The 11,381-nt window shown below is 42.4% G+C and overlaps 4 protein-coding genes across 4 annotated transcripts; all 4 read right to left on the reverse strand.

The window, feature by feature from the left end:
• Nucleotides 1–20: 20 nt before the first annotated feature.
• On the reverse strand, nt 21–2,768 carry JH06_0129 (hypothetical protein; the record flags this gene model as incomplete). Its single annotated transcript, XM_014674479.1, has 1 exon — nt 21–2,768. The coding sequence occupies one exon, from the start codon at nt 2,766–2,768 to the stop codon at nt 21–23; it is 2,748 nt and encodes a 915-aa protein (XP_014529965.1).
• A 403-nt stretch (nt 2,769–3,171) lies between these two features.
• JH06_0130 (hypothetical protein) lies at nt 3,172–3,618 on the reverse strand (the record flags this gene model as incomplete). Its single annotated transcript, XM_014674480.1, has 4 exons — nt 3,172–3,225; nt 3,257–3,392; nt 3,427–3,497; nt 3,529–3,618. The coding sequence occupies 4 exons, from the start codon at nt 3,616–3,618 to the stop codon at nt 3,172–3,174; spliced, it is 351 nt and encodes a 116-aa protein (XP_014529966.1).
• A 461-nt stretch (nt 3,619–4,079) lies between these two features.
• JH06_0131 (hypothetical protein) lies at nt 4,080–7,086 on the reverse strand (the record flags this gene model as incomplete). Its single annotated transcript, XM_014674481.1, has 7 exons — nt 4,080–6,149; nt 6,179–6,451; nt 6,476–6,630; nt 6,698–6,746; nt 6,777–6,875; nt 6,910–6,969; nt 7,021–7,086. The coding sequence occupies 7 exons, from the start codon at nt 7,084–7,086 to the stop codon at nt 4,080–4,082; spliced, it is 2,772 nt and encodes a 923-aa protein (XP_014529967.1).
• Nucleotides 7,087–7,188: 102 nt separating this feature from the next.
• Nucleotides 7,189–9,162, reverse strand: JH06_0132 (hypothetical protein; the record flags this gene model as incomplete). Its single annotated transcript, XM_014674482.1, has 6 exons — nt 7,189–7,867; nt 7,899–8,327; nt 8,357–8,649; nt 8,680–8,762; nt 8,793–8,939; nt 8,982–9,162. The coding sequence occupies 6 exons, from the start codon at nt 9,160–9,162 to the stop codon at nt 7,189–7,191; spliced, it is 1,812 nt and encodes a 603-aa protein (XP_014529968.1).
• Nucleotides 9,163–11,381: the final 2,219 nt, after the last annotated feature.

The following is an 11,381-nucleotide window of genomic DNA, read 5'->3' on the forward strand; positions in this document are numbered from 1 at the left end:
GTTTGTTCAACAAACAAGGATTAGTTCAAGTACTGATCGATCACTCTTACTACCACACCTCGTGATGAATTCTCTGGATAGGAAGGTTTGATTAGAGAAGGCTGGAAGCGTTGACACCAGCGAGTAGAATGAGAGTGATGATACTTCTCTCCACGGGATTCCAGATACAGAGTCACTTCATCAAGATTAAACTGATATGCAAGTGTGATGAATCGTCGTGCATCTCTCGGTAGATCCTCTAGTGTCCACCGTTGATCCATAAATGCTAGCACATCACTACAACAGTCAGCTAACAATGTTCCATCACCATATCCCTCACACAAACTGTGCAGCAGACGCATCTCCACATCCACTCCCTGAGCTTCACTGCGAATCACCGAGAAATCTCCCTCTCGTGCCAGCAAACATCCATTCAGACCTTCTCGTACCAGTGGCCATAGTTCCAGTAGACGTGTGGCTGTAAGTCGTGGGTCCAACGAGGCAATTTGGATGGCCAGTTCCACAGAATCAGTAAAGAGTCGAGATTGAGGATGCTGCAACAGTGTGGAGAGTAGCGGAAGTGTGGGAAGGAGGAGACGAACTGATTCTTCCCCCAACTGAGTGATCTGACTGAGAATATCCAACACCGTACGTGGTGTCTGAAGTCCAGAAACACGCAGACAATACTGAACTGTTGATATAATGGACTTTAATTGAGTGAACTCAGGAATGTCACCAGCCTCCTCCTCCTCCAGTACGACTGGCTTCTCTTTGTCCTCATCATTCTCCATAACCTCAGTCCCAACACTCCTTGGCTCGATCGATGGAAGGCGAAGGAGTTTCTCTGTTATATACTTATCGATAATTGCGGGAATTCCCACTTTATCTGATTCTTTCTTCTCCTCTTTCTTCTGTTTCTCTTTACACAATCGCACTAAAATACACACAATTGGCAATAGGGGCTGTACTGCTTCCACACACCGTCGTTGCACCAACATACATAACTCATTGATACAATCTCGCCGATGGGCAGCTAATGAGTCCAATTTTGCTGTATCACTCTTCCCTAAGTCTTTCCAGAGATCAGTAAGTAGATTCAGATGGATTGTCACATCCTCTGGAGAGAGTGCATCAATTAGTCTCAGTTGTAGGAGAGCAGAATCCAGTAAATAGTCTGCATGAGTGTGTGCTAATGCAATGAGTGAATCGTAGGACAGAGCATGAGCGAGGTCCCAGAGTGCAGTTTGAATAAGACCTTTGTACTTTGAATGAGAACGGAAGGCAAAGAGAAGTGAGAGGAGAGATGGAAGATATTCCGAGAGTTGAGAAGAACGAATGGCTAAACGGGTTGTGGAGAGCAAGAGGATCTCTGTGTTTGGTTGAATATGTCGTTGTGCCAAACGAATTGCATCTAATGACATAGCAATGAATTCGGATTGATTCTGTTCTGGCACAATGAATTGTGCCAGCCACGCTGCTTCACAGTTCCCACGAGAGCAATCATTCAACAATGCTAACATCAATTCATCACTCACAGGAACATAGTTCCACACCGTAGAAACCCATTGAAATACAAAGGATGCAGTTTGATCATTCAGATAGTCAAATGTGATGTGAAATAAAGTTGATGATCTCATGTTCATGCTGGATATCGCTTTGATTTGAAGTATCTGCTTCATTTGCTCGTACAGTGACAGTTCAGCTTCTTCTAACAGGTTCTGACTACAAATCACTTCTGAAAGATGATTCTCGAGAAGTCGACAGTAACCCAAAACACATCGTACTGCATGCCGAGCAGACATTTCATTCTTCATTCGTACCTCGCTTGATAGCTGCATCATGCACTCGTGTACATGGTTGAGGAGAGAGGAACTCTGAGTCGAGTCTTCTAGTGTGTTGGCTATCGCTTGTCGCATCAGTAATTGTGATACTGACTGCAACACCTCGCTATCATCCGTCACATCAACTACCAGAGCATCTAGAAGAGAGAGAACTGATGAAGGAAAGGCAGTGAGAGCTGGCCGCAACAGGAGAAAGAGAGCCTGATCTACCAACAAACGTAGAGTAAGATGGGTCTCACTCGCTACACTCTGTAGTACAAGTGTCAGGAGAGGCGGTACTTTCTCTCTCAATTCTGCGGTAACTCGACGACCTTGAAAGGATGCTTGTGATTCATTTGGGCGTTTCTGTAAAGAAGTTGGAGAGACAGGAGTTTCAACATGAGGAGTTTCATGAATCTGTTTTAGCCAATCAGCAACTAGATCAGGGAGAGCTGGTTGTTGTGTCTGAACAGGAATCACAACCACATGCAGAGCATGTGCAAATAGAAACGTCATCAATGCTTTCTCTCTCCATGAAAGAAATGAGTTGGATCGGAGAGTAACAGCAAGGGAAGATAAGAGGGAAGGAAGAATTGGTAACAGATGATTAGCTCCAGAGGTGAGAAGTAATGACTCTAGACACACAATGGAAGCTAATGTGATTTGATGCGACGAATTTTCAATTAACTCGTTGAGATGATACAGTAGAATCACGAAATAAGCATCGGATCTCTCACTTTCAAGAAACTGTTTCGCAGGAGTATTCTTCAGTTGAGGGAGGAATGGATTTTGCAGAAAACGATTTGACTGGCTCTCTTCATAAGGTGTTTGAATGTCATATAGGAAGGAATGCATTGTTTCCTTATCAACACACTCTAATAGAGCGTTTATACTATTCAATATTGCAAGTGTAGTATTCTCCGAAAGCTTCTCTGGACCACGCAATTTCTTATTGTTGTCTAAGTACATCACACATCTATTCTATAACAATCTAGCAACAGAATTACGCATGAAAAGCACGATAGAAACAGTTGTTTACATTGTTTGCGATCTCAGTTGCATAAAGCGGAATACACTTTTGAAGAAAAAGAAATAAAGCTTCTAGAAGACGATCTGATAAAGAAATCGTCATTCGCTCTTGTCGGAAATCAAGAATCACATATTCATGGAATAATATTGAGTCAAAGGGCACATGAACCTTCTCTTCAATGACTATCCGTTCCACTTGCTTTAGTTGAGAAATACAAAACTCGGTGAAGATAATGGGATCTGTGATTGCTGTTGCCTCCGAAATCCTTGATATCGACAGTGGAGTCGACATTGACGGAATCACAGAAAAAAAGAATGAATGAACAAACAACGAAATGTACAGTTAACCCAGAACAACAAGATCTCCGAAACGAGCGTACAACTTTGCTTTGATCGTCTACATCATGAATTTCACGTTCTAATTTCACATCCAGTTCCTTCTGCATGGTTGCCTTTTCTTCCTTTAGTTTGTTCAATTCTTCTTCTCCCTTCTCTCTCAGCTGTGTGAGGTGCTCTTCGATGGAAGTATAATCCATACTCACAAAGACACTTCCCAAACTTAATCTAGCTTGTAATTACGACATCAACAACAAGGTACAGAAGATTTCCCTCTTCATCGTCAGCAAGCATACTTTCTTCATTTGCATCATCCATAAGTTGAATTTGCTTCTAGTCTGTCATCAGAGTCATAGTTGTTTACTTTTACTTGTTCCATCGATGCATCGATATCTTTGATCTCTCCAAGGAGTGTATTGAAGCGAATGAAGGACTCCTTCTCCTCCTGGGTCATCTACACAACAATATATTCTTCCAGTTCAAACAATCAATGCATTCATATCCGATGAACTCATCCTGTTATTATTATCAAACAGCTATGATTCTGGATTCTCCCACTTGTACCGAAATGCCGTTTTGAACAAACATCTCTTACATATCATGAAGGTCAATCACATCATCATCATCATAATCTTCATCCTGCATCTCTTCATCTTCATCCTCATTCTCGTCAATATCCATATCTTCATCTTCTTCATCGTCATCCTCCTCCAAATCCGAAGGATTCAATTCTTCCGAGAAATCACTGACCTGTTCCTCCGTCTTCTGTTCTTCATTATATTCATCTCCCAGAATCAGCCATCCAACAGGCTTCTTATCCTTATCCTCATCATAATCCAGCCAGAAGAATTCATTATCACGAGCAATCTCCATCATTACAGTCCAATTGTAACATTTCAATGATTCTGTAAATGTCTACACATCACTCTTTCCTTTCTCTCTTACAATGTTGATTGAATCCAGCCATTCCTTCACCTTCTCTAGATCTGTTGTTTTCACAGCATCAATTTCCACCACAGGTCGTTTGTAGTCTCGGAATATGATAATCATATCCACAGTAGTTGTTCCAAATGAAACACGCTGGAAATGAACATGCTCAATCTCATCCAATGTAATCACAAAACAAGGCTGCTCTGTAACATTGATCAGACAATCACGACAAGGATATAGCATTACCATCTCTTTGAATGGACGACCCTGGAAGGCCGAGCGCAGATAAGGCATATCAAACTCAATCTTATCACACTGTTGCGTGAAACGTCTGAATGCTTCATTCAAACGACGCTTTGTTTCTCGCTCTCGTTGCTCCTCTTGAATCTCTTCAGGATCATAAGCATTAGTTGTCATTCCTTTGAGATTGCGAGATGCATCAATCACCTCCGTGAAGAATTGGACGTCCTTACATTTCTTACGACCAATCATAATTGGATTGTGAAGATGGAAATGTAACAATACAAAACGAGTTTGATCACATGGTTGAAAAACAGCATGTTTAATGTTGCTGTACAAAATATCCACGATTTCTGCCCTTCGTGTTGTATACCTGAATCCATTAACATGTGCTTCTAATCGTCCCTTAACTTTTCCCAAAGCAGGTCTCATATCAATCTCTGATAAATACGGAGGTCTAACTCCCTTCAGTAATTCCAATTGACCTTGTTCTACAATATTCGCAGTATCGGCTTTGAACCGGTCCTGTTGGCGTCTCTGCTTCATCATATTTTTGATTCTCTTCACTTGTACGCTCATATTTGTTTGATCACGACTTCTTAATGTTAGACTTTTGATGTAAGTCGCTGCTGGATACTGTTCCAGTGCTTTCAACATGATTGCATCCACATCCTTAGCAGTCTTCGTCTGTGGAGTATGAAAGTTTACTCGGAAGTATCCGTAACCACCCTCTTCATTCATTGACACAGACTTGATTGTATGCACACTAAACGGAACCGGCATACCATGAATAGGAAGGAACAACACCTCGTGTTCAGTATCGGCAAAGATTTGATCACGACGCAGTTCTGCAGGGTACTGTGCTGATGAAGGGAATGCACGAATGTCTTCCACTTCAACAGCTTTCTCTTCATGTACCATTCCTCCTGATTCCTGCTTCTCCTTTCGTGCAATCAACTCTTCAAATAGTTTACGTTGGTGCTTGTTCCGAAGACTGATGGTTGACTCTTCTGCTTCCAATTGTTGGGCCAGCTGTTCTGCTCGAATCATTCCCCGGGTTACACGACGACCTGACTCTGTTAGAGCTTTGATTGCATTTGCTTCATCATCTTCCTCATCCTCCACTGCATCAGCCATATCAAATGACACATTTGACCACTCCGTGCTAAAAGGCGTTACAACATGATTGCTTGTCGTAGCTGCAAAGCCTGAATCTGCCTCTGTGGCTTCACCCACAATCACCGTATCACTTAGTAACATGCTGAATGTGGACAATTCATTCACATTAACTTCTGTCTCCTTCACTTTGTTAGCTACACCCTCCACACCCAGACGCACATTGAAACACATTCCTGCTTTGACAATCTCTGGATTTCCTGCTTTGATACGCAACGACGACTCTCGGAATTCCAATCCAATTCCTGTTCCGCACTCCTTGGTGAAATGAGGGACCAGATAGGCAGCCTTCTCTGTCAGCAGTGCGACAGCTCGATCATACACATCACCGAGCACGGCTCCAGGGGTCAGCCATTTGATCACGGCAAGCTCAATCTCAGCCAAAGCCGAGTAACACTTCTGCTGGAGCAACGAAGGGTTGATCAGGAAAGTACGAGCGAGAGCCGCACAATAGTTGTCGTAGCGCACGCCAACTGAGCATAAAATGATATCCTGACTGAGAGGGTGATCATCACTGTCAGCAGATGGCTTCAGACTGTAGATACCACCAGATTGAATGATTGGCTGATGACAAATGTCAAGGAGAAGAGGCGAATATTTGATTCCAAATGTCTCAGGTGTACTGAGAGCTGTTTCCAACTACAATGAACATCTTCTGGAATTCCTACTTTCTCAGCTATTTTGCTGTGTTTCACTTTTCGACTACTTCGTAAAATCGCCTCCATTTCTGGAACAAAAACACTCTTCATAAGCCGACGACATGTGTTTCCTGCTCTTCGAACACGTTCTTTCTCTTCCTCATTCTTTACTGCGAATACACTTCCGACAGCAGGTGCAATGTCGACTTCCTCGAGAGCGAATGGTTTAATTCCATTGAAGAATTCTGTTACGAATTTGCCAACCAATCCCTCCTTCTCCTTCAAGAACAGACCTAATTGTTTCTACAGGTTAGATAGCAAGAGAACAAGCACTCCACTGAACGAAGCACGAATCGATGTGTTCAGTTCTTCGTATACAGCTTCGTTGGGATTGTTCTTCTTTCGAGTCAACACTTTCACTTCGCAATCCATACTATGTTTTGATTTCACTTTTTCGACCATTGGAATCAAGTAATTCTTAGCTACATGTGAGAATGAACACGAATTCACAACCTTTGCTTTCACTTGTGATTAAGTAAACTACATTACTTGTAATCACGATAGCAGTTTCAGAAAACTCAATTCCCAGAAGATACAACTAGATTCATAAATAGTAGGAATTTCGTACTTGAATTGTGTTAGATTTACTATAGGAAAGCACATCTGCATTAATCTGACCTTGGATGAAGCAGAGAACGTCAGCATTATTCCAGGCTTGACGATTCGCCTAGAAGGATCAGTTTGGGACTAAACCCACTTACTTTCCACATCTTCATCAGATTACTGCAGTTTTCAGCAAAAGTAACATCGTTAATCACGATCTAGGAATCAGTAGGTTCCATTGTCTTGCAATACTTCTTCAGTCATTCTACCTTCCGTTTACACTTCGTAGAGGGAGAGTATGAAGTTGGATACCACTTCTTTGACAAGTCAAACATGGCGCAAAACTGCGCGGCAAACAGAAATTGAAACAAACACATCACCATAAAAGAAAACAGCTACATTTAAAAAAAGTCATGGTTCACAGAGTTCTCTACACCTTATGCAACCTCGTCATCTCTACCAGAGTCGGAATTGAAAGCGTCGAAAGGATCTGTGCTGTCAATTAGCTTGCTGGGATCATTACCGAATCCGCCATGACCTTTATGAGTGTTCAGACTCTCGCTCATCCCGCACTGCTTCACAAAATCCTGCAGTTTCCGCAGGGTCTCGTTTGGCAGCGTATCCAGATCAATCTCAATCTCTTGTCCCTCACGATGGAGAGGACGTGATGCCTCAATGATGTTCAGAATCTGCCTCAAATTCTCTCCTGTCAGCTCATTGATCTCGATACTTAGCGCCTTCTTCTCTTCAACTGTCATCGGCCGCACATTCTCAGCCTCTTGCATAGGTTCGTCATCCTCATCGCGCATTCCCTTCAATTGCTCTTCCATCAGCTTCACCTTGTTTGTTAGCATCTGCACTTTGTTCACCATCATAGCATATCGATCTTCCATCCCTCCATCACGACGCGCCATTGGAGCAGGTCGCTTGCCTTTAGCTGACTTTTGGTTCTTGTTCTTCACCTTGCTCATACGGCTACGAGGAGCACTCACATGCTTTGGGACCTTGTTCGTATAAACAGGCGATGGAGGTTCTGGCTCAGACTCGAAGATACGACGTGTGATTTGCATGTAATCCTTCTCAAAGAGATCGCTCAGAGCCTTTGCCATCACATGTCTATACAATGAGCATACTCCTCTGCTCCAACACGTCATCCTGTGGCTTGTTGTACAAGAAGGCATTTGAGAATACCAAACGCACAGCTGCAGCAAAATCCTCTCGGTTTTCTAATACGTGATTCTCGATGTTCTTTTGAATTGTGCTGAAGTCCATTGGATTCTTGATAATGTCGAAATAGTCAGGAATTCCAAGAGCAACAGGATCCACGGGTTGCAAGAAGGGCGAGGACCATTTGTGGTTCTGCATGTGAATAGTAACCTCAGATCTCACCATCAACCGTTTTAACGACTTGTAGCACATTCTCATGTCCTCATTCAGACCAGGTGGCACATTCACACTCTCACGCAAGAATGATGGTGTAGCTTGGCGAGGTGTAGTTCGGTATTCTCGCTCAGGCATGTCGTATTCACCAGAACGTTGACGTGTGGAGCGACCCACCGATGCGACTGGTTTGTATCTACGTTAACATGTCACAATCATTCTCACATCTTGGTACAGATCATGTCCATCGTCTCAGGGTTGTATGTACCATTCAACGAGAAAGCTCCCAAACGGTTTTCTCCACTGCCGTACACCTGATACATTGACCCATCCTGAGTAAACTGCAATACCAAATCATTCTCAACTACACGCTTCGGAGGAGTTACCTTCATCCAAAAGAATCCATTATATTCTCCAGATTGTGGACCTGACGGTGTAGGACCTCCTGCAGGTAATTGCATGGTATACTTGAATTCGCTGGTAATTCCATTAATAATGCCATTTGTTCCCATTCCCCACTATCTGTTGTTTCTCTCCATCACTTCTACCTTTCCTTCCCAAGTACAAACTGTATCTTGAATGAAGTATTGACCTTTCAGAATGGGGGTCGCCACATTCTCCTGAGTGCTTGCTACGTGTCAGACTTACAGATAATCTCTACATGAACGGGTATCGCGTCTCCTTCGCTTTGAAGTCACTTCTGAATAGTCATTTGTATAGTCATCGTCAGAGCCATCGTCTACCTTTTCATACCTGGACACATCTCTCTTAGGAGGATGAACTTCAGGTTCCGCTGAAATGGGTTCTTCTAAGGATTATAAAACGAAAGAAACGAAACCATTCTTTACACTTGGTTCTTCTTTCTTAACCATCTCTTGTACAGGTGTTTCTTCCTGAATTGGAGTATCTTCTTTTACCGGATCCTGAAGAGTTTCCTCCTCTGCTTTCACCTCTTCCTTTACTGGATTAGGAGGATCTGAAGGAGAAGAAACAGGATCTTCAGGAGGAACGTTGTGTTCTTGCCTATCCATTAGTAGGAAAAAAAGAAATGACATTGACATTTGTTCAGTCATCTAGTATAATATTGATAAGGATCAAGATTACAAAACAGAAAAGGTACTATGCAATGAGAATGAATGCCAATTAGTACAATTCAAATACAAATACCGGGAAGCAATGAAACTCCTCACGCCACTTTTCAAAAGGAAAATGAAACTCAAGGCTGGAGCACAGACGTTTTTAATTCAAATCTACTGGTCTAAGGAAGTCGTTCTGCCAATGAAAGGTGGGAGTTTCGGTTTCCCAATCATTTGGTCCTAAATAAACAAGATGATTGCATGAACAAACATGTTCAGTAGTATTCATTCCTAATCAAGAAGTAACATTTCGTTCATCCAATCCTATCGCTTGTTCTTCTAGGGCAGTGGTCTGGATAGAATTCAGTGTAACGCACACTCATGGAACCACCAAATGCACTTTTGGTATGAACTTGCTGAACGTGTATATTTTCCTTACCATTACTACAGATTGAAAACCAGGTCTATTACTAAAAGATTTCACCTCTCAGAGGATTCTCATGATGACAAGAATAATATGTGTAGACTAGTTCCCTCTATTGTAGATAGATTCTAGGTGTAACAGATTTATCGTTTCCGTCTCCTTTTGGAGTAACGAAAGGATTTCGTTTTCGGCTTTCTAAAGACTAAGAGATTGGTTTCAAATACATACGGTTTCTTTGCTTCTGTAGCTAGTTGCTCTACATCCTTCGTTCGTTTTGTCACTTTGAATAGATCATTAAATGCTTCCAGTCAAATATCATTTCCACATCCTACGGAAGTCATAGTCACTTGCCTTCAATTCCTCAACAGTTCTGAAATACGGTAGTTTTGTGTGTGCAAGTGTCTGTAATTCCTCTTTCGAGAGTCCAAATCGGTGAGGATCTGGTTCTTCTCCAGATGTCTCTAAACGACTCTTCCAAGTGGAAGCCGGTGGATCCGGTACCTTTGTCACCGTAGAAGGGTAAACTACATCACAAAGAATGAATACTAATACATGTTTGATTGAGATCCAGACTGTCCGAATCGGATCCAGATGATGAATCTATAATTGACACTGTATCTGCGACAGATTCTGGTTGAACGAGTGTCTGACTAGGACCATCGATTTCACTATCTTCGATAGAAATAACGCTATCAGGAGGACTTTGAATGATATGTTTTGCGTTGGGACGTATGGTAACAAGGGGTTCATCATCCTGAATCGAAATGGAACTCGACGAATCGTCACTATCCAAAGAGATACCATCATTTGAAAGGTTGTGGCGAGGTGATGCCTGAGAAGTGATCCAACTTGACGGATTTATCTTGAATTGTCGAATAGGCTCCTGTCCATCACTTGAATCAGATAGAACAAGCAATGGAGGAGGAGATTGCAGACGAGAAGAGGATTGGAGCGGAGAGGAGGATTGGGGAGGAGAGGAACGTAGAGGAGAAGAGTACTGAGGTAACGAGTGCCGAGATGAAGAAAGCGGACTTATTGCTTCCGCTTCACAGGTACTTCCAATCGGTACACTTAACCGAGCTGGTTCGTTCGGAAATTCTGTTATCATTCCAGACTTGCTTCCATCTCTGGAAGCGAAGAAATCGGAGATGGTGCCATTTCCATTTGCTCCCCCTTCTCCTTTCTGGAACATCAATACCTAACCGTAATTATCCCATCACCATTTTTACCTTCCTATCGAGAGAACGACTCACAATGCCACTATCGAAGTTGTTTTCAAATATGCAACGAGCAATAACAACCTCAGGAAGTACCCTTCCATAATTAATAAAAAGAGAGGGGAAGATCTCTTTGGCAGTGCGAATCTGATCTTCAGTCACGTCCATACAACGGTTGAGATCTTCCAGATCCGTAAAAAAGAAAAAGAGAAAAAGGACGGAGTCACAAAGATGATTGTGACGGGCAATTCTTATGATCCTTCTAATAGCAATTTGCAACAAACATGCAACCCACAACTAAAAGATCAATGAAATTCGCAGACGTCATTGTTACAATAGGATACAGCGTCAGGGAAAACTTCTGTTTCCATTGAAGACTGCTCCGTCTTCACACTCTCTGTCTTCACTACCTTAGTTCGATCGATGAAGGAGATAGGTTTGAGATCCCGAGTCATTTCCTTATACACTTCTTCAGATATGGCCTCATAAGGGAGTTGAGGATACTTTCCATAGTCGAACTTGGGAAGGAAAGA

Source organism: Blastocystis sp. subtype 4, assembly GCF_000743755.1.
Source record: "Blastocystis sp. subtype 4 strain WR1 chromosome Unknown seqid_0008, whole genome shotgun sequence".
Taxonomy (NCBI): Eukaryota; class Bigyra; order Opalinata; family Blastocystidae; genus Blastocystis; species Blastocystis sp. subtype 4.